The following is a 24,220-nucleotide window of genomic DNA, read 5'->3' as shown; positions in this document are numbered from 1 at the left end:
ACTACAACCTTTCATGAATATTTGTACAGAGGCACAAGACGCCCACTTCTTTACAAAGTTTAGGAACTTCCTCTTATCTGATGTTTTTTGTCTGTTTTTCTTCTTGCATAGCAGAGGTTCCATGGAGGAGGTGGTGAGAGCAACGTATAATACTACTGCCTTACAGCGGTAATTCTTACAGCAGATATATGCTGGGGCAAGGCTATGAAATTATCTGTGTGCCTGATATTAATGTCACTATAAATTGGTAGAAACTGAAAATTTATCAGTGGATTTAGATTAGTTAGCTTGAACAATTTTCCACATGCAATCCTGATAAATCTGTAGTTAGAGACAGTAAATACAGCAAATTGACTGCCAGCTAGGCTTGATTTTCTTGATCCCTTTAGTAGTGCTCCACAGGACAAGTGAAAACTTCCAGTTTAGGTTCAAATCAGTATAAAAATTAATCATCCTACAAGTAAGGCACTAGTTGATTCAGGCTTACAGATGATGCAACAAAACACAAACAAGCTTCATCTTAAAAATAAAAGTGAATGATTTTGTTCAGTATTATTTCAGGGTCAGATAAAATCAGTTTTGGGAACAAGAACATGCGTTTGCAGAAAAAAAATCCCCCCCAAACCCAAACCCAAACAAGAAGGTCTCTCTTTTTAGAGCTGAATGGGGAGGAGATACGGAAGTCCAGGAGTTTCAAATTTGTACCAAGTAATTTCTCACAGAGCCAAAGCTGTTAACTGCTGTTAGGCTCCGTTTTATCCTTCTGCTGGAGACTGTCATTCAGATTGCCCTTTCTGCCTACTAAGCAATCCAAGCAGGACAGAAGCAAATTAAGGCTGCTGCACCATAACCAAGCTGCTATCTGTTTTTTTTATTTCCTTAATATTACTGTAATACTTGGAGATTAAGCTGTCCCTTGAGTGGGAACATCCTTCTCTCTGTTACTGGTTATCGGTGTGGTTGTCTCGGTAACTTGTTCACTTGTTTCCTTCCGCTGTCTCACACTAATACTCTGCGGACCATGGCACACATTGGCCTTTATGATCTCCTGTACAGAGATCCTGCAGTTAATGATTGCTAGTTGTTGACTTTTACGGCTCATAAAGCCACTAGCGGATATCAAATTTAATACTTTCAGCTGACATCACTGATGTATTTTATCTCTTGCTTCAAATTACCACATTTCTGGGGTTTGCAAGATTAAAAATCATATAGCACAACAGAAGAGGCCTTTTAATACTGCTTACTAGCAAATGGGAGTTTCTGACATCATAACCCAAAGGCTACGGCAATCAGACACTACATGGTTAAAGGAGAGACACTGCAACACAATAGCTTCCAAGCACTGATACCTCTGGCAAATCAGCTCCACAGGAGAAGCAGCATTCTTGTTTTCCAGGAAGCAGCCACCATGCTCAGACTAATACTTATCCTTCTGAAGACACAGCATCTTCCATAAAACAAAATGAGGTGCTGAGAGCTTCAGCAAAGCAGCTGGAAGAAAGGATAAGAGAGAAGGTACGCTCATAGGGAAGGAATATAATGGAGGTACTTAACAGTCGAAGCTTGCAATCATTAAATAGCACGTATTATTTACTGAGTGCCATTGGATTGAGTAAGTTTCTTTGCTGGTCACAGTTTACCTGTTCTCCTTACCCTGCCATAAGAAATGTAATGCTTTGACAAAACAGGGTGATAGGTGACAACTGCTTGGAGGGCCCTCCTCCATAAAACTGTATGTGCCCAGCTCGCAGACAGAGGCCAGCTGAGCTGGGCTGCTTTCCTCCGACTCGGATACTTGTGTGCAGCAGCTAGTGTGGTGAAACAGGCTGCTCTAACACACAACAGTAACCCCAAGAGTTATGAGCAGTTGGGAAAAGTGTCTGTGCAGCAAAGCCTTTCAAGCACCGTAAAACAGTTTTGCTCTTCAGATTATACTATAATGAGATCTTAACTATGCAAAGTTAAATTTCCCATGATGTCATGATATCATCATATGAATTTCTCTCCGATCCCCAACTCACATTACGTGCCAAACAATCATGGCCCTTTTTTGGGTGCGTTTTATCATCTCCAAGCTTCTCCTGTAATCTGTAACCCATTGCCAACTAACCATTTGTACACCAGTCTCCACAACCACCACCCAGGAAGGGAGTAGACACAATATTTTATGCTCAGTTGAGCACAACTAGCCTGTTCTCACACTCAGTGACAGATGGGACATTGAAAGCATGCAAGTTGTAGGCACAAATCTGCATCGCACTCTGGTCACCAGCATGGAATTTCACTCCATTACCTACAACCAGCATGCAGCAAACCATCCAAGGCAGATCGCACTCTATAAAACATCATGTTAACACCACTTTTCAAGAACAACAGCTATCATTGCTAAATAGTTTCCAGTAAAATAAAGATTGTCGAAAAGATACTCAAATATTATTCTTTGTCCATTCATGGGACATGATTCACACCCCCTACTTCTCCCCCTCAGTGAAAAAAGTGCTAAATCACCACAATCGGAAAGGAAACTGTCCCCCTCTTGATTTGGTTAGGTTTTGCCAGGGGAATTTTCATTCCTCTGGAACGCAGATTAAGTATTTAGGAAAAAGAAGCAAAAGGTGCAAAGAAGAGATTTGGGATGTCACTGTGTAGTATTTAGCTTCCTTCTGAGCTGCTAATGCATTTCTCTGGTGATGTGGCTGCTAAATAACACCCTTTTGTACTTAAACATAACTAGTCAAGCTTGGGGTTTTTTTTCTTTTTACTCTCACTTTTCCCTCCTCTCCTCTGCTATTCAATGGTAGCTCTCTGCACATGGGAGGATTCTGGTACCTGGAATTCGCATGTTAGTAACTAGGACTCCACGAAAAAGTTCAGCCGTGAATACCAGAGGTGTATGATGTTGCACTGGCTGCTGGTTTTTTTAGGACTGCATATACCTGCACATCTTAGTCTACATTACTGCTGCACTTCAATCTGCCCTCATACCTGTAATTTAGTCACTCTGGATTCTTCCAGCAGTACATATGAAATGCAGTTTACTCTGAGTGGTAATACAAGAGACAGCAACTAATGATTACAGATAGAGAAAGACAAGGATACACAAGACAGGTCTTATGATCTATTTTAGGTGATGATGTAGCTCTCATATTGTTGCACAAGAGTTTCTCATGCTCTTTGATCATCACACCACCTTCATCAATGGTTATATCCTTACCTTCCTCTGTCTTACCTTCCCTTCCTAAGAGGACGACATGGAAACTTAAACATGTTATCTAACTGTTCTTTAAACTCCTGATATTGATAAAGGAGATTTGAATGAGAAGAGTTAGAGAATGGAGAGAAGTCTATGCACAGATGGTGAAAAGGCGTGAGAGAGAGGTGTGGGATAGAGAAACAAAGAGATCTGAATATCTGTTCTGCCATCAGCTTAACTAACGTTTTGACTGGAACACAGGCACTTCCATGACTTTTCAAACACTCAACTTGTCACAATATAGCACAAGGAGATCTACAGCATAGATGATCCAAACCCATAACCACAGCTTCCCAAGTGGGTGTTAACAGACTTTGAGGTGCCAGCAGGTGCAGGGACATGATTATTATTTTTTTTTCTCAATTGGGCTTCTTTAAAATTAAAATGGGACTATTCATAATTTGTCTTCTCTCCACCAGCTACTGAAGCATCTTCATTTAAAGAAAAAAGTGTTCACTTCAATGCTAAGTGCATGCATGAATGAAATATGCAGCTAAAAGACATTTAATGATATTTGCACAAATACTTTCCAGCAAGCATTCTAATTTTAATTACCTAACAGATGAACCCTGCCTCTGAATAAGTCAAATGTTTTGCAGCCAGTCCCTAACTCCACAGGCTGTGTCTCCTAGTTCAAACCTGCTTTGCAGCTTTCATACTAATATTTTTCATTTTGCACCCTAGCTTTACAGCCTCTCACTTTTTTCCTCTGTTTTTGATTTCTAAATGCTCTTTGCTTCTATCTATACAGTCAAACATATTGCACTCAAAATAAAATACGGGGTATAGATATGTGAAATTAAAATTTGGGAAAGTTGCAAGCAATTTTTCCAGAAAAAAATACAACATGTTCAAAAATACATAAATAAAGATTTTAATAAGCCTCACACTAACAGGCACATGCCTACTCATTCCTCCAAATTCTCAGATGTCTTGCATAAAACTTCTTTTATATTTGTCTTAGTCCCTGAAGTTACACACATCTTAAAGTTAAAAAAGACAGACTTGTTAATAACACACAAATGTTCATAGACATAACATCTTTACAGATATCCTCTGTGAGCAGATCAAGCCACTCTCCATATGTATTTAAATGTAGTGGAAGGCTGGAGTTTTTAAGTTGTCAGATCTGTGCCTGGGTAAGAGGGGCTCTATTTTCACTCTTCGAGCAGCGAGAGATTAGCAGCTTGAAATCACTTTGACAGTTTCAGTTACTCTATTGCATACCGCAGGGAATTTTAATTCCAACCTGTGAAATTGTAATTGCTTCTCAAGAAGAGCGGAAGGATTCTGGGTAATGGCCACAGCCAAACTCAATGTCAGAGTTGCCAGTTGCTGCCACTTCAGATATTACTTGCTGTTATTCAAAAATCACTCCAGCTTTCCATATGGGAAGCTGAACTGGGGAGTGAAACTAAATTAACAGAAGCTGTCAGATGTTCAGAGATGTGCAGGCAATGATGTGATAGAGGTGGACGAACTCTCCTCAAAAGGTATCTTCTCCTCCTTTCTCTCTCCTGCTTCATACAACAAGCATTACATAGACCACATTTTTTATTTTATATTCTTTTTCTAAACAAATATACCATTAATGGAAAGCTACAATGAAAAGATTAAATGACAAAGTCCTCCAGCACCCAAAACCATGCAAAAGCAGGATACAAAAGTGTGCACTTAACGTTGTTCAGAAGAGATTTAAGATGTTTTTGCTATTCAAGTCTTGTGGTTTGCAAGATTCCCCACTGAAAACAGCCAAAAAGAACACAGAGCTACCACAGACACTTAAGAAAAATGGTTGAAGCTTCCTTGGTATCAAAAGGAAATTAGATACTTTTTGCTTATCAGGTTAAAGCTCAGTTTAAGAACACACTGCATCTGTGGGCAATGTAATTTATAAAGTCTTCTTCACTTTCTTTCTGTATATTGTATTATTTCTAAGAAAATAAGCTGGTCCCATTAAAGCCAGCGATGCACAGAATCTAAATCACAAGCTTTGTAAATCTCTGTAACAGCTGATGCAATGAGTCTGTAATTGCTATGATTAGACAAGCTAGAGTGGCTGACAGAGAGTGTGCTAGAGGCATAGAACATATCTGCATAGTTTATTCCCATCAAATGCAAAAATTTGGCTCAGATATAATGATTTTGTCAACTCATAGTTTTCCTGCGAATCTTGTGATATGTGGTATTCCTGAAAATTTGAGCTCCCAGTGTTGAGTGGGATTTTTTTTGAATATTTCAGATTTGTTAAAAATGTACATTACTGATTTATGTATTCCTCGTCGTAAAGTAAAGCCTCAAAAAAACAAGCAGAAGCAAATCAAGAACATGGGGTTTTTTTAAATCTCACAAATTTCGAGTTTTGGCTCATGACCTTCAGTAGTTGCAGTAAGAAATATAATATTCAATCCTTACACACCTGATTTCCTGAAAACAGTTACATTTGCACTGAAAGCATCACTGTGGAACTGGGATAAATTGTCTGTGACTACTAGGAATCCTTGGTTTATAAAGTACCAAGCATCCTTCCTAGGGGATTTTTCATCTGCACTGTATAGCCACTCTGCTGGTTTTGGCTGGGACAGAGTTAATTTACTCCATAGTAGCTGGTACAGAGCTATGGTTTGGGTTTGTGCTGAAAACAGTGTTGATAACACAGGGATGTTTTCGTTACTGCTGAGCAGTGCTCACACAGAGCCAAGGCCTGTGCTGCTTCTCACACCACCCCACCAGCGAGTGGGCTGGGGGTGCACAAGGAGTTGGGAGGGGGCACAGCCGGGACAGCTGACCCCAACTGGCCAAAGGGATATTCCATACCATATGGCATCAGCGTGTAAAGCTGGAGGAAGAAGAAGAAAGGGGGGGATATTTGGAGTGATGGCATTTGTCTTCTCAAGTCACCGTGATGCTTGATGGAGCCCTGCCTTCCTGGGGATGGCTGAAGACCTGCCTGCTCAGGGGAAGTAGTGAATGATTTCCTTGTTCTGCTTTGCTTGCGTGCACGGCTTTTGCTTTACCTATTAAACTGTCTTCATCTCAACCCATGAATTTTCTCACTTTTACCCTTCCAATTCTCTCCCCCGTCCCACGGAGGGGGATGAAGTAAGCGAGTGGCTTGTGTTAACCTGGCTGCCTATCGGGGTTAAGCCACAACAGCCATGTAGGCAGCTCAGCTCTGTCTGTGCTAGGTATGACACAAACATACTAAAAAAAGCCCAACAGTTCCAGTTCTTCAGATTTTAAACAGACTTTGCAAGTGGAAGTTTGGATGAAGAGCCAGAAAGGTGGCAAGGCACGAACGAACAATATCATGCAGTCTGCTGCTGGCAGAACTGGGCAGAGTCCAGTAGCTGATTGACCACCACAATCTCCAGATGCATGGGGATCCTGTCATGACAAAAATGGCTTGAAGAAAGTAATTAGAAATTTGCGATGTGCCAAATGTAACCTCCTCAGTAACAAAGCAATATTGTCTTATACACAACATGACCCGATGTACAGCTAACACGAGATTCACATTTAGTTCTCTGAGCATCATACAAAATCTATAGAGACCATTAAATCCATCTTTTAACAGAACTCTACTACCAGAACGCCATCTTCCCATTCAATGATAAAAAAACTTTTAAAACTATTTCCATGTAAAAAATAGTTCTTGTTGTATTAACAAAGCCTAGAAACTCATTGTGACGTTCTGAGAGGCAAGATGGCAGGCCAAAAATTCTTTGACATGACAGTAAAATCAATAGGAAGAAATGACAAACTTTAATGGCCCAGCAGTGTTTGATTCTAATGTAAAAAGACACGCATCAAACCATCCCACTGCATTAAGCAAAATCTTTAAGAAAGCTTTAAATATTCTGCCCATAAAAGATTATCAACATCACTCAATGGAAAGATTTCTTATAAATTTAATGAGTTTCCTGCATGCAATTTTACCTGCTACAGCAGTTATGAAAAGAATAAGCAATACAAACATTGCATCCTTTTAGAAAAAAGAAGACAAAAGATGCAACAAACTGTTCTGCCAACCAAGGATCTCAAATTTTGGCAAGATAGGTCTCCCTAGAGCTTATTAACATTCTCTCCTATGAATGACAGGAAAGGCATAGGGCGAGTACAAATTATTTCCAAATTTATATTAGCTTCTTTTAAAAAAAAAATTGTTGGTAAAAGTGTTTCCTTTGAAGATTTTAAACAGCAGTTTTATTGTTTTCATAAAAGCCTCTTTCAGTTCACAGTTCTGTTTTCATTCCTCCATAGTAAAACATAACAAGAACCGCCAGTAGAGCCAGGCTGACAGACAGTATCTTCAGTCCACCTCCTTCTTGTTGCCATGGGAGCGGCAAAGCCATCCACCAGCCGAGCGGTGTTTTCACTGGCATCTCAGCAGAAGGCTGCGCTTTCCAGTTTGTGCCATTCTGTGGTGCGTGTCTGAACTCCTGTGAAGAAATGCACATATTAAGATGGAAACTGGGTTATGGGTTTCTGATTATACATACCAAATAAAAATAAAATCTCCTCTTGAGGTTCAAATTAATATCCCTTTTCAAGCCAAACAGCAATTCAACCTGCTCTGCATCATCATCAGGTCATCAGTTTTTCATACAGAAATCTTACCAATGCCATACAAAGTCAATCCTTCTAATGAAATTAACTGCCAAATCAATGAAGCTGTTAGCAACAGAAACAAATCTCCAGACCTCAATGTCATCAGAGTTGTTTGATGATTACTTTTTTATTCAGTTGTTTTGCTGCTATCTCACTACTCTCCCATTTTTGGCTTCTTCAAAAGAAATGTCTAACCACTGATAAAGGGGACCACAACACAACAATCCATTGCACAGCAGGCTCTTCTGAAGTCAATCATCGTCTCCTGGTGTGCCAGCTCAGTGGTGCTTGAAAATCCTCCCACAGGGCCTTTCCTTTCCCCTGACCCTCAGGAGGCAGCTGTGCTAAAACACTCACCTTCTCGTTCAGCATATTGAATCTGAGTTCCCTGCTGCGCCTGCCATTACCATTCTCAACCTGACTGCAAGCACCAAGGTCCCCCAGAATACCAGGACTTTTAACTGCAGCACAAGTTACAGATGTTGAGTCACTACTGCAGCTGAAAATCCAAGTGGGAAGAATAAGAAACTCTTCTCTCTTGCAACCTCGTTCAGCATGCTAGCATTGTAGATACTCAAAAGTAAAAACATGTACTAAAACTGATGACATTTGCAAGAGGCGTAAGTGGTAAAGGTGCAAGTAACAAAGCTGTAATGATCTTGCATCATAGGATTCAATATTTCTGTTAATAATTTCTTTCTTCCTCCCTCTACTTCAATAATCTCTTAGGAATTCAACTGAGCTCAGATGGATTTTTCATTGGTTTTAAATGTTCCAGTTGAAAAAGGTTTTTTATTAATCCATTTTATTTTTTTCTCCCTTCACATTTCATATAAAACAAGTCAGGGACCCAGAAAGTCCCTATCTGGATAATCTTGTATTTCCAAGCAGCTTAAACAAGGTCACATGAAAATACAGACCAGACGCCCAACTCCCTCTTTTACCAAACGTATTTCTGGGCAAACTTGAATAAATATCAAAGCTCCAAGACAGGTGCATGCCCATGAAAGCGCGACGGCACAATTCAAACTGTTACTGCCTCCTGTTTTCCATTTCAGGAATCAGCTCCATTATAGCAATTGTAGAAGGAAAATAATCACTACTACTGGTCAGGTAAGTAAGTATCAAAGGGGCAAATGACAGCCTGGTGTAAGTGCTATTCTAATATCTGAGGTATTGTTGATTGAAATCACAATTCAGATAGGCAAAGGGTTACTGAACAAGTGACCTATGAAATGAGGATGACTTATTATATATACGTGTGGTGGGCTGACCCTGGCTGGGGGCCAGGTGCCCACCAGAGCTGCTCTATCATCCCCCTCCTTAACAAAATGTGAGAAAAACTATAACAAAAATCTTATGGGTCGAGATAAGGACAGGGAGAGATCACTCACTAATTATCGTCACGAGCAAACGAGACTGAACTGAGAGAGGAGATTCATCTAATTTATTACTAAGCAAAACAGAGTAGAGCAATGAGAAATAAAATCAACTCTTAAAACACCTCCCCCCCACCCCTCCCATCTTCCCAGGCTCAACTTCACTCCCGGCTTCAACCTCCGCCCCCCCGCAGCAGCACAGGGGGACAGGGAATGGGGGTTGCGGTCAGTTCATCACACGTTGTTTCTGCCGCTTCTTCATCCTCAGGGGGAGGACTCCTCTTAATCGTTCCCCTGCTCCAACATGGAGTCCCTCTCACGGGAGACAGTCCTTCACGAACTGCTCCAGCGTGGGTCTCTCCCACAGGGTGCAGACCGTCAGGACCAGACCGCTCCAGCGTGGGTCCCCCACGGGGTCACAAGTCCTGCCAGCAAACCTGCCCTGGCATGGGCTCCTCTCTCCACGGGTCCACAGGTCCGGCCTGGAACTTGCTCCAGCATGGGCTTCCCACAGGCCACAGCCTCCTTCAGGTGCCTCCACCTGCTCTGGCGTGGGGTCCTCCCTGGGCTGCAGGTGGAATCTCTACACCCCCTCATCCTTCCTCCATGGGCTACAGGGGACAGCCTGCTTCACCATGGCCTTCACCACAGGCTGCAGGGGGATCTCTGCTCCGGTGCCTGGAGCACCTCCTCCCTCTCTTTCTGCACTGACCTTGGTGTCTGCAGAGTTTCTTACATCTTCTCATTCCTCTCTCCAGCTGCAAAAGCTCTAACTGGTTTTTTCCTTCTTAAATATGTTATCACAGAGGCGCTGATTGGCTTGGCCTTGGCCAGCGGCGGGTCCATCTTGAAGCCAGCTGGCATTGGCTCTATCAGACACAGGGGAAGCTTCTAGCAGCTTCTCACAGAAGCCACCCCTGTAGCCCCCCCCGCTACCAAAACCTTGCCATGCAAACCCAGCACAATACCGCACCCAGAAGACCATCAACCGGGTAAAGAGTGGAAAAGGAAACAGGTAAGCAAATTGGGGTGTAGTTCTTTGCAGTGTAAGACACAGTAACAACACTACTCCAGTCTATATTGCACAGAATATGCTGGCTTCATCGAAAACTACAAAACTGCTTTATATTGTTAAGTTATTAATTACAGTCAATTCCTAAGGCATCTGAAATTTTAGTAACTGGCCATAGCTATTTTATCCCCCAAAATCAAAGCTGATTGACCTTTGCCTGCAGAATAAACTGGAAACCATACAGTAATAAGGATTTTTTTATATATGAATCAAAACTCATTTGCAATTTATTCTTTCTAGACATTTATAAAGTCTTTCTTTTCTTTGCAGGTCTCATAAATCCCTACCAATCTAAGGTGCATAATTTATGGTCATGACCTGTTTTTACATGTATCATTGGTACATTAACACTAAGGTGAAGTTGATTCAAAAGAATGGATAAGGCTGTCAAAATATCAATACAACCAAAGACCGATTTCCTCTGATATTTAATTTTCACCAATTCATGACTTAAAATTTCGCTGACTATAGACTCCTAAGCCTTTATTAAATATTTCTACACAGCTTGATAATCAGTAAAGTCCTGAATATTTAGTTGTACAAGGCTAGATGCCATCCCTTAGAAAACAGATAAAAAGGGCCAGTACCTCATAAATGACTTTGTAACTTTCTCCTCAATGCTCCTCTTCATGCTCAGACTCCCTATCCACCTCTCTCTGTGAAACCAGGGACAGCCAGCAGAACACCCCAAACACAAGTTACAACTTGTTAAAAATTTTGAGGGACTTTTTTTTTTTTCCCCTTTTCTAACAGTTAAAATACATTAGTGTTTCATGCATTCATCCATGTTCCTGTGCAGTACTTTTCAATAGTGATTTCACTGGCACTTCATTTCTGTTTTACAGTTTTTCTGGTTTCCAACATAAAACCAAATAGTCTCATTTTGTTGGCATAATTTTGATCACGAATAGCCTACACTGGGGTTTTTTTGTTACCATATTGTTTTCTTAAACCTCTCTTGCAACATACAATGCATATGCATTAGGTAGTGCTGCATGCTGCTAGTAGGACAGAATGGCAAAAGAGATTTTTAGCAAGGTTTACAAAGTTCCGGTGGTGGGGAATGCCATTGGCCCCATGGCCAGTTGTCCCAGTGCTATTTCATCTGAGTAAGTTAGCCTGTAAAGTGTGAGCCTCATTTTCTTCCTTACTTTATCATATTTCTCATAAATTAGATGATCATACTGATACACTAAACCCATTTTTATTTTCTTTCTGTAGATGAGATTTTTCTCTTACAGTATTTTACTAATATTCAAACTTAACTGGGTTGGAGGTACAATTCTCACAATTTCATTATGCTTTTATTTTCCTTTTATCTTCTATTTTGAACTCCGATGCATTTGTTTCTACTGGGAGTCACATTTTCTAAATTGCTCAAAAGTCTCAGATTTTTGCAGTATCTCAGATCATGTAAGAGACTGTCAAACACTTTAAACCAGAATTTTTTCTTTCAATAGAGGCATACATGAAATACTACTCCTGTTACCTTGCTAATCTGAATTCTTTACAAATTTTCTCATGGGTTAAACTGTTCTTATATGGACAAAAAGATCACAATTTGCAAACTAAAGCGACCCTTTTCTTTAAGATGTACTTCACAGCTTACCACTTAAACCACTACTGCATTTCTGTTTGATAATGTATCTCTTCAGACGATCCTGCTAAGTATTCTCTTTCAAAAAAAGCAATGAGTATGTTCATTGGATCCATGTTTTCTAAGAACTATTCTCTAGTTTGCCCCAAAGTTCTGCCTCGCAACCCTGACGCATGGGTAATACCACTGGCTTCCTAGAAAATTTCCATCATTATTGTCACAGAAGACGCATTTGTTAAAAGGGGTACACCTGGTCCCCTGCAACTGAAAGGCTCCTTTAGAAAATGGCAGTCTTTTGTCCTCCCTGCAATTCGTACAACAGCTTTTAAAGTCGGGCTAATCTCTCAGAGACACCTGCAGGTAGATGCCTCTTCCTAAGAGCCTGTTGCGCAGCTCTGTATGACACGGCACAAAACTCTCAGTGGGAAGAGGAAGAGCTCTGCTAAGCTGACCACGTTCTTGCACTCTCTCAAGCCTGAGCTAAGGGCTGAGTCTGGACAACACTGAAATGCCTGTCTAGAATACAATCAGTTTTTACTAACATATAAGTATCATATTACCAGCTGTGCTAGTGAAAAACACTATACATACAATTTCATTTGGGCAAAAAGTTCTTCTGTAGGCTCTGTTTGAAGGACTAGTTTTCAGGTAAAGTATACAGTATATATTGTAGTGTATATTGCATGAAGTTATAGAATCTAAAACTAAAATTAAGCCTTCTAGGGTAGACAAGGCAAATTACAAGAGCTTCTTTGGGCTGTCATATGAGCTTCAGAGTTTGCAATACTGTAGTGCTGTATTCTGAGATCCTCTCATATGCTTTGCCTTGAAGAGCTATCCAAGACACCCGATGGAAAGATCTTCCATGTTTTGTGGGGAGTGGAATTCTCCATGGAAAACCAAGTTTATGAGAGCTCTTTTATGCACCTTTGGTGTAGAAAACCTGAGTGGAGGCAAAGATCTCATTTGCTGAGCGAGCAGTTACACCGGTCCACTCCCTGCGTTCTCACTTTATAGTAGTTTTAATTCTGAAAGTCCTTTATTTGTATCTCTATATAAAATATTTGCAGTGCGTTAGCTTTTCAAGGAAATCTTCAAGGCATTTCTGTAATACTCTGAACTGATATAACTGGTGATATTTACTATACTAGTGCAAGTTTCTTAAGCTGAGTTCAGAAATCACACTTTAGTAGCATGAAGACTCAGGAAGATTAGCGTAATGATTCAGTTCAGTGGAATTTAGAACTAAATCCAAAGCCTCTTTTACCCAAAAAATACTTGGAGGAAATTCTAAGTTAAAGAAGTTTCCAGAAATATGTGTTCATACTAATTTAAATCTTGATAGGCCATGAACTCTTTGGTAGACTTGTTAATAAGGAGCATTGCTCTCACTAAAATGGACTGCAATGAAGGAAAAGGTACTCTAGGATTTAAACCTACATACTATTAATCAAAATGAGGGGAGGAATGGAAATTATCAAACTGAAATGCGAAGACAGACACTTTGAGCTAAGCATCTTGTATTTCCATGGAGGCAGCCTTTCATCTTGTTTTGGCAGCCACAAAGTAAACACATGACTTTGCTAATAAGGTATAATATAAATTATTAAACCATCTAGTGTATGATCAAATGCATTTCAGATTATTTTTTGAATAATTCTGCCTTGACGACTGCCAGGAGTAATATATTTTGTGTACTCTTGCACAGACCCATTGATTGCTGTCTTTCTGAAGCTCCAGTCCCAGACTTAAACTGCCGTGCATGAAAGAAATACATAATCACATCAAAACCTAAGCTTTGGCATCTGTCGATCACAGCCTAGCTTTTCGTAAGATCTCACTTCATGTTAGTCAACAAAGACATGAGAGCAACTCTTTAGCTCTGAGCTGAGGTTTTAAGAGATTCAAAACATTTCTTACATGCAAATTTCTTTTATGGCTCAGGGGCACTGTTAGAGCTTGAAGTGTTAGCTAACTGCTGTGAAAAACTACTTGACTGAGCATATCTCAAGATAAATTAGACTTCTGAATTTTTTAGCCCAATCAAGTACATCTTACACACTTGTACTACTGGCTTTAAAAATATGGACTTTTATATAATCATGCACAACAAGCCCGTGTGACAAATTAAAAGAAAACATGTTAAAATATGCATTACATATCCTACTGCGCCATCTGAAACTCTGGGCTATTACACTTTGGAGGCATTTTTCAGATTTAAAAAACAAACAGTTACTGAAGGTCACATAGATTACACATCCAAAAAATAAGTAAATTAAATATTATTGAATAGTTCCGGAAGACACATTTAGTTCTGTAGGTATTAAGAGAGCCCCTTGATTTATTACTTACAAAAGCCTACCAGCCTTCTGCAAAAGTGGAATGCTGATCTTAAAGTAGAAAATAAATGGCATACAAAATATTTTTTTCTAACAGAATTAACATGGTAATTCCCATAAGAAGCATCCCTGCCACCATGTATTCCAATGACTGCACAGTGCTATGTTGTTAAGAGAAAATGCTGTCTATAAGTATGCTTGCGTCAGATGTTATCAGCTGTACACCATTCCTAGGAATTCACCGATTCCAAATACATGTGGAGTTTACTTACCCATTTTAAGAAATGGGAAACCTTGAAAAAACAAATGAAGCAGCCAGGCACTTTTGCAAAGGAATTTCACATTGTTTCTTCTTTTTATGTGCATATATACATAGGCATTTATGCATGTGTGTGATATATGACTATGCTTTAATATCTAAGTGAGGGGAAAGAATTGAAGGATAAATACAGATTTATTATTATTTTTTCAGTAAACAGTCCGAGTCTTAGCAATAATTAGGATTCTTAATCTCTTAACCCCAAATCATTACCACTGAAGTTATAGCAAGAAAATAAATTAATCAAAGGATCTTGCGAATAGCTGTAGCCACTAAAACTGTCTTACTGCCTGTCATAGGATCCTAGGATAATTCAAACTGCATCTGGTCCATCCTCTGGCTCAAAGAAGGGTCAGCTATGGCCTAGTTTGCTCAGGGATTTAATTAGCTGGGCTTTGAAAACCTCCAAGGATGGAGACTGCACAGCCTCTCTGGGGCTTTGTTCCACTGCTTGACCGTCTTCATGGGGAAAATGTTTCTGTTCATATCCAGTCTGAAGCTCTCGTTTTAATTTCTGCCCACTGTCTCTCGTCCTCTCACATACACCACTGTGAAGCACTTGGTCTTCTCAGTACCCTTCCCATAGACACTGGCGGGGGGCTTCTGTTAGTGTCTCCTGAAGCCAGCCCTTCTCCAGGCTTGACCAAGCCCGGTCCCTCAGCCTCTCCTCATGGGCCCAGTGCACCAGCGCCTGACCATCTTTGTGACCCTACGCTGAACTCATTCCAGTCACCAATTCCTAATTTACATCAAGATCACCGCGCATGACCCAATCAAGTCAGGTAAGCAATACTCCTAGCAGCTGGACCATGGTCAAATACAAACATAAAATACATTTAATAATGGGAAGATACAGAGACTGATCGACCATAAGCTAAGCTGCATCAAATCTGACAGTTTCTTCCAGGTTTGTCATTCCTTAGGGAGATTATCATCATTTCTTATGGACATCATCTTTAACTAGGGCCTAGCCCTGACCTGCACAGCAAGTCAGCAAAATCTTTTTTCTTTCCCAGTAACACTTGCAAGATCTGTTCGATTCCTTCCGTCAGTGTAGAAAAAACACTTTTTCTGTTACTCAACTCCCTCTCGCCTTGATTACTACTACAATCTCCTCCTGTCTGTCCTGTTTTCCTTCTACTTCTCCCCATTTCTCTCCTGGACCATCTGACCATATGGCCTCTCCTAATAAACAAAAGCAGAGATGCCAATAGGAACACAAATTTGGAGTGACGTGCCGTATCATGACTTTCTGTCCATGTCACGCAGACTCACCTCTGGAACTTCCTCCTCTTACATTAACATTAAATTCAAACTTTAATATTCCGCTGTAAAAGTATAAAAGAAATGAATTATCTCTCTGTAAGTTACTGTACCTGAACTTGCCACCATTACTGTAAGTCTCCACCAGTATTTTTCTTGGCAGACATCTCTCTGTTCTCTTCAATGTTCTTACCTGAGGGTAGGCCCTTGCCTACCTACTTCTTTTTCCTTACCCAAATAGTCTTTAAGGATTATTCCCTCAATGAGCCCTCAAAATTCATAATGCAGTTAAAAGCTAGACAGAAGGCTGAGGAACTGGGGCTTATTAAATGACTTCCTTTTTGATGTACACTTTGAGGAGGAGGAAAACAACCAAAAAATCAGCTAACGAGAAATAAACAACCAAGAAAACACAAGCCAAAAACACCTCCAAAATGTTTACAACATTCTTGTGCTGCTTTCCATTATGCTCACTTGTTTTAGCTCGTTTCTTTATATTTACCTATAAATGCTTCCAGCCAGGAGTTGACTCTTTTTTTACATATTTGTATTTTGTGCTGCTATTAATCTATTAATCTCAGTGACTTAGTATCCTCCCACTATACAAATAATACATTGTCAAAATAACCTGTCATTCAAGGTCAGAAGCAACATTTGGAAAAATAGTCAGTGTGATGTCTGGATTCTGAGCTGCCTTTTTTTTTTTTTTAAAATAAGGTTTGTGAAGTGTCAATCACTATGCCAGAAACAAGTGACGTGCAAGCCGGCATTCCAGTTAGCACTTGCAACCACAAGAGAACTGAGAGATCTTTTAAGCAGAAAGTTTATGATTAAAAAATCACAGTTGTCCAAGTAATGACTTGAAATGAAGAATGAACCCAGCAGCACAATGTGGACAAATTCAGGATGGTGATCTGTCACTGTTTATTTCCCTCTGTCTAGCACAGTTTTACGAAGGAGATGGCAGGTGCTTGCTCTGGGCACTTATCTGGTAAATAGTTGGCTAACAGACAAATCTGTTTCCTAGAGATGACCAGCACAGGCTTCATGACTTTGAAAATACATTACAGTGAATTACAGGATGTACATTTACTTGTAATAACACTAGATACCATTTTTCAGTGTGCATACCATGGCCTGTCTTCGTATATATCATTCCACAGGATTCCAGCTTGCTCCTTCTTTAAAGGATCATAGAGATTTTTTGTTGGTTTTTTTTTTAAATAAGTTTTTTAAGGTTGTGTTTAGAATACAACAAGTTACCCAGTTTATTTTGTTAGATGATGAAAGAATGATAAAGAGTTAGCAGTATGTGAATGTTCAAAGATTGTTCTACAAATGAGATTATTAAATGAAATATGATATACTTTTTTATAGCAGAAGCCTTCAGAGACCATCACCTTTTTCCTTTCCTTTTAAATCTTGAAATTACAATGACAATTATATGGAGGTCAATGGTAGCTACAGGCAAAGACACAGAAGGTTTCCATGAGAAAGTGTAGCCTAGTAAAATGAATAGCTAGATCTGAAAAGATATATTCATGCCACAAGAACCACCAATATAACTGAATGATTTTAACACATCAACAGTGAAATGAGTAATACTGCTTTTATTTGGAAGTGAACTCTCTGAGTTTATATTAAAACACTATCTTTAAGAGGAATTCTGTACTCCCAAATGGTAGAAAGCATAAAATACTAAAAGGTTTTCTAACCGTTGTTATTTGCAAAGAACACTGTGATAAATATCCAAGAAATATCTCAAGGGATGTTCTCTCTCAAAATCAGGAAAAGCTTTTAAAGATCTTTCGCATGGAGCAAAGTAGAATAAACTGATATATGTACATATTCTTGGCTAAAGCCTTCCTCTTAATCCTAGAATATGTCATAATCCCGAATTTATGGTGTTTTCATTTATTCCTACGGAACCAAGCATCGCAAATGATACGTTCCAAGGAGACTTCAACATTGTGTTATAAGACAATCACAGAGACAAAGGATATGGCCCTTCTTACACTCCAACCTCACAGATAATAAACATGGTATAAAATGAGCATTATTAATATTTAGGAATGATACTAGTTTCCAGGTTTCAAAATCCATACCAGTATGTAGCTGTGGGATCTATATGCCTCCCTCATTTTACAGGTAGAGAAATAAAGAAGATTAAAGTGTCTCCAGTGCCATAATGCAAGCCAGCGATCGGGTCTCTACAATTCCTGTCATAGATTCCAGTTGTCACTAGAAGCCAACATAGCCTCTAAAACCTTTTATCTCTGTCAAGCTTAAGTCTGAAATACATTTTCGTAAAGCTAGGCAATGCCCTAATATGTAGTCTCCTGACAATTTCTATCATTCATTTTCATGGACTTTTCTGCCCGGTATTAAACACTTCTCGTTCCTGGGACTGTAGATGCTCACCAAGCACAGCTGGAATCAGACCTTGGCAAAAAGCAGCATCTCATGCAAGCCTGAAATTTAACAGTTAACAAACTGTGACTGATTTTGACCAACTTTGTGGGTTCAGTGATAAGAGAAAGGTTTTCTTTTCATATTGTCATGGCCTCTTTCCTTTAAGTATCCTTAGTTGTTTTAGGAGGTCTCCCACAGCGCCAGTTAGCATACTTTTGAGCACCTAAGGGAGTGTCTTGAAATCTGAGTCTCCTTTTTAATTTCACACTCAGTCAAGTTCAACTGCAGTTAATGGAGGACTCTCTCATGGAAACATCAAACAATGGTTACGTTCTGTGATTAGCAAGCCTAACTGCTCTTACACAATCTCTGTATCCCCAGTCTCTACAAATGATTCGTCAGCCCTTCTCCACAAAGAAAGATTACATGAGAAAAACCTTTCTTGGCTTGCTGTGTATTTTATGCTAGATAATCATGATAGCACCTCGGCGCTCTAAGACATCAAAGAACAGTAAGTTTCCAATCTACAGGCTGTAACGAATATCTTCCCTCAGGAGAGCATTTGTATCGTTCGGAGGGTGGTCTGACTAGACAACCAACTTCTGTATCTGTGAAGGATTGAAGTACATAAGCACGAACTTGCGCCCTACCATGCTCAAATACCGGCAATTTGTACCTCGGCCGAGAGCCTCCAATGAACGCAGTGGACCTCAGTCTTCTCCCACTCAGGTTTTACATGGTGTGCTCTATCAGGTTGTATCTGATAATTCCTAGGATTAGCTCATGAGGAGAAAATCAGTTCCTCTGGAATTAACCATGAAGTAATAAGTACCAATTTCCTCTTTTTCTCTGAGACTTCATACCCTGGAGTTAGTTTATCTTAAATGGTGAACAGTCGCTGCTGCAATTTGCTTGAACACATGGTACAAAACTTTAATAATTTGTAAGTATCTAGTTCCAAGCATTTTAAACTGACCACCATGAAATTTGTTCACTACACTAACCTTCTAGCGGACACTTTGAACACGTGTCTAATCTTCGTCTGTGAAATGGGAAGATGAAAGCTGTATTTCAGGAAGAAATAAACTTATTACTGTTTCTGAAGCACTCAGAAATTTACTTATGGAGATCACAGGAAAGGTTAGAAAGAAATTAGTAACTCCCTTGAGAGCGAGGTTTAAACAGTATGTAGCAAATAACACTGCTATCACACAATGAACAATGAAGAGGAAAAATATCTAATAATAGCTTATTAAATGAATAGTCTCTGCTCTGTGCACAGAAAGAAACAAATCTGCGTGCGTGTGTGTGAAAATAGTGCATAAGCACATAATTGAAGGCTGAAACATAATATGGTTGTCATTTACATGGAAAAGAGGAACCAAAACTAGAACTTCCTTAGTTCAGAGTACTTCACTTTACACTCCAAATAATTTGTGCACATATGTACATGAGAAATATCATTCTTAGTTTCTTCTTGTTATCATATATTATAAGTCTTCAATGTCATTGCAGTGTTACACTTTTCTCTGTTTAGAAAAGGACACTGGTCTGTAGAACACAACCCATAATATTTTAATACAGCTTGCTTTGTTGTTTGGTTGTTGCTTTTGTCTTTAGGTAAATACAAATATTAACTGGAATTGACTCCTGAGCAAGAGGTGTCCTCGATTCCACTTCATTATCTCTGCCCATCCTAGTAACTTTTGAGCCTGTTCACTAACTTCAACAATGGAAGAGCAATACAGTAAGTTTCATAAATGTCAAGGCCTGGTAGGAAAAAAAAAAGAAAAAGAAAAGAGATCTAAATCAGTGCTCCATCGAGGGAAAGGCCAAAGCCCAGCCTCAACAATCTGTTTTTTTGACATCATCCTGCTGACCAGTCTGTATTCCTAAAACTCCAAATCACATGCAACAGTTACACAAACCACCTATAACACATTTTTTTTCCGGAGGGCAGTCAGAGAAGATATGTGGAGAGGAAGCTGCGGTTTTTGATGCAGAAACGTGAAGGAACCAGAGAACCCAAAGCCCAGGAGATCAGGTTTCGTTAGTTCAACTACTCACTTGTTCAGTCTCTAACGCTGTGAATGCACCTTTCCTGTACAGACTGTGTCTGCTTCGTGGTGCTTCAAATCTAAATGGAAGACCAGATGAAAACTGGATAAAAAATAAATATGAAAGGGAGGGAGGTGGTACTGCTTAGCATGGGGAACAGCGTTTCAACAAACTAGCTTGCTCGTAAGTACGAAGAGTCTGCAGTTCCCACTTCTCCCCACCTTTTCACAGCCAAGGGACCTATCTGACTGCATGCTACCACTGTATAGCGATGCACGATAGGAGAATGATTTTACATAGTAAACTGTTGCAAAGGTATTTCTTCTACTTTTCAGATTTGCCATGTTAGGCCTAAATTAAAATGGTAATGAGTTTCTATCAAACACAGTATCAGCAGTTGGAGGCCATTTCCCTGTAAGAGAGGAAAAGGTGAGGTAAGGTGAGGTTCTTATGACAGATTCACATTTTTTGAGAGGAGCTTCACTCACCTCTACTTCTCTGAAATCCCTAACATCTTTCCTAAAATTAGCTAAAACTAAACCACACTGTTTTCAGGAAAAGAAATTAAGAAAATCTGAGATAAACATAACTAAACCAGAAGACAACCTGAAAATGGCAAACATACACAAAGTGCCTACAGGGGTGAGATATGCAAGCCCACAGGATGGTAACTGTGGGACTTAACCTAGTCTTTAACAAATTGATGGGATGCTTCATGTCTCCTTACTAAAGCTTAACAACACTACGACAGATTTTTATCACACAAGATACTCTCCCAAGCATAACTCTAATTCATTCCTTTCCAGCTATTAAGAGCTACGCATCTGGCTTTCCCCTGTGGTTCTGTGACAAAATCTGATTATGCTACGGAATTTTAAGCGCTCCTCACTGAAAAAATAATGAACTAATGTTTCTTTGGACAGAGATACAAGTGGAATAGTTGAAAGAGGAAAAGAATTCCTGTCATTCTAAGCACTACTTCCACTACTTTACCAAATTAAAGTTCTTGTATTTAGAAAAAACTGTGTGTCAGAAATGGATATTCACAGCCATCCTTTTTGTATGATAATTATGTTATCTGCACTTATCAGAGATTTTGTATGTGAGAATTGCAAAATAGATTCCATACTGATCGGATAAAGCACAGTCAGACTGACTGAAATGACTTACAATCACATATGAAGTCATGTCAAAACAAGAACGAGATTTTTTAAAAAATCCTCTAGTCCTGATAACAAGACCCTTCCTTCAGGACCAGAAATCCATCTGGTCGATATTATGCATAGGTAGTTTTTGTAGCTATGTGATTTTTCGACAAAAAGAGCTTAAATGTACTGCCTACACATCTTTGTTCCATCAAAAGCATTTTCATAAAAATTTCCAAGCCACCCCAAACCAAAACAGAGCATTTTTAAAGTTCTGCCTCAGCATATATACAGCTATGAAGAGGAATTCATCAATTTGAAAGTTAAGATATTTAGTGAATAATTTTCTCATATAATATTGTTTCAAGGATCCCACGGTTATACCGAGACTACAAAAAAAGAATATTAATTTTCATCTGGCTTTTGCTTTTTATTTTGCATTGGACATCTGGCTCTCCAGCCTGTCATATTTCATTCCTTTCACTATTTATCAATCACACACCCATCTCATGGTCAGTCCTTTTTGATAGGCCACATGAGTCTACTACCATGCCTTGCCAATCACACAACCAGACATAAATTCATCGTGTGATTAATAGCTACTAGCCCGCCTCCTCCACACATCACATATGCTCTGATATATATGACCCTGACCTGGTAGGCACTGGAAAAGAGGGTATTGGATAGCACCTACTGAGGCAGGTGAACTCTTCTGGTGGGTGCAGGTTGTCCCACACCAGAGGCTGGCTGTTTCTGCACTAGTACAATGACAACATACGGATGCATCTGTGGAGAGGGCTGCTTTACAGGCTAAGTCCCACAAAACAGCGTTGCTACCGGTAAAGTCAGGAAAAAAGGCAAAATGAGAAGTGTCATAAAGAAGACACTGATAGCACAGCAACATCAACATTCATTATAGCATTTGTTGACTTATGTCAAGCCAGAAGCTGGGAAATAACTATTTTCTTATTGAATGATGAGCTACATAGGTCAAACATGGCCTGCCTTCAGGCCCTTAATTATTCTGTGTCGTTGTTATCACCAAGAACAACTAAAAATGCACATTTCTTTTCAAGAAATGTTTATCACTCAAGATTCTTTAAATTCATGTTTTTATTTTACAAAGGATTTGTCAGCTCTTCTCCAAAATAAAGACTACATGAGAAAAATCCTTATTATTTCTTGCATATCTTGATGGCTTAGATCACCATATAGTTCAATCATAGAATCATAGAATCTTTAAGGTTAGAAAAGACCTCTAAGACCATCAAGTCCAATCGTCAACATCAGTTTCAACTTTACACCAGTGTGTCTTAATTAAAAATGACTTCATGCCAGTGCTTGTGACCTTGACAATTAAAAGCTGAAACACCACTGAAGTACATATATCTTTCTCACCATAATTCCAGTGTCTCAGATTTTTATGTTATCTAGGGTGGAAGAAATATGTCCTAGTTTTCCAAGATCGTAATTTTATTATTACACCAAACCTGGGTTGTGGTCCTGACTCCAGCAAAAGAAATGACAGTAAATATGCTGAAATTTTAACATCCTGTGGGCTTGAGTTTCAAACACAGGAAAACTGTGCTTGAAGCCCTCTGACTTGTTTGGAACCTCAAAACATGAACTGTTTCTGATGCACACCTCTGAATCTGCTTAGAGCAAACTCCCAGTAAAATGATGAACAGGCTTTGGAATCTGTTCTATTGAAAAAGAAAGGCATAACACTAAAAAGACCATGCAAACAGACGGAGTGCTAATTTTACTTTTGTGGGAATGTGTATGAGATGTGGGCTATCTCCACTAACCGTATCACACCACCACCACAACCTCTCATGCTGTACTGACTAGATCATTCAGTGCAATATGTTCCTCCTTCCCAATGCTGGATCAGACAATTACATCAAATCCAGTCATACTTTCTGGATTTTAGCCAGTATGAGTGACATAGCCTGGCACTGGAGTAAGTCAGTAGAAAATCTTCATTCATCTTTAAGCAGGGTTCTAACATCTGAAATAATAAATTAGAGCTGGGGGAACCCTTCTAGTCAATTAAATACACAATGGGAAGTGGTCAGACAAAGGTTATCAAGACTCGTGTACTGTACACTAACCACAGGTAACGCTGTCTTTGAACAGCTTTAATGAAGTGCCTAAATAATTGGTTACTTTTCTAAATGTTTCTTTTACTTAATGGTCTTTGACAAAGCCCACAGGAACAGCTTGCTTTGGAACTTGTTACAAATAAGAACTGAACCTAAAGTTAAATAAATTTAAGAGTCAGGTCTCATGAAAACCTTCAATGTAATAGGCAATGGGCCAAGTCTCTTAGAGGAAGAACGCAAACTTTTAAAGCAATTATTCCTCTTGTAGTTTCAGAGGACTCTCTTAAAAAATATCTTAGATTGGGGTAGAGATTGTAGTAGGAGGGCAAGGGTTTACTTCTTTTGTCGTTTGGTCCAGTAAATCTGCAACAACATGCTTTAATGGCTAATGGCATGATCAAGACTTTGATGTGATTACATGACAACGGATCTAGAGTGAATGTTAAACTTGATATGGAATACAGCCCGTGTAAATACAAAGTTACTGTATGCAGCTTTTGAAGAAGCACTAGTTTACTGAGCTTGCTTAGATACTACAACTTTCTGTGGATTGTCTTTAAGGATACAGTCATTCTAATATATTCAACAGGGACACAGTAAGTTCTTTGGATATTCTAGTGTAGTTAGGAGTATATCCTCGGTGGACTAAATTTAAGGCTGAATT

The 24,220-nt window shown here is 39.4% G+C and overlaps 1 protein-coding gene across 6 annotated transcripts in view; it reads right to left on the bottom strand.

Annotated features, from left to right (window-relative positions):
- Window positions 1-4,116: 4,116 nt before the first annotated feature.
- The window catches only part of CDKAL1 (CDK5 regulatory subunit associated protein 1 like 1), a 450,261-nt gene continuing 430,157 nt past the window's right edge, over window positions 4,117-24,220 (bottom strand). For all 6 annotated transcript variants that reach the window (XM_054814405.1, XM_054814404.1, XM_054814406.1 and 3 more), the window contains one exon: window positions 4,117-7,698. In XM_054814405.1, coding sequence (XP_054670380.1) covers window positions 7,492-7,698 — 207 coding nt within the window. In that variant the 3' untranslated portion in view covers window positions 4,117-7,491. The remainder of the gene's footprint in view (window positions 7,699-24,220) is intronic.

Source organism: Grus americana, chromosome 2 (assembly GCF_028858705.1).
Source record: "Grus americana isolate bGruAme1 chromosome 2, bGruAme1.mat, whole genome shotgun sequence".
Lineage (NCBI taxonomy): Eukaryota > Metazoa > Chordata > Aves > Gruiformes > Gruidae > Grus > Grus americana.
The sequence above is the reverse complement of the archived record's forward strand: the minus strand, read 5'-3'. Positions and strand labels throughout refer to the sequence as shown.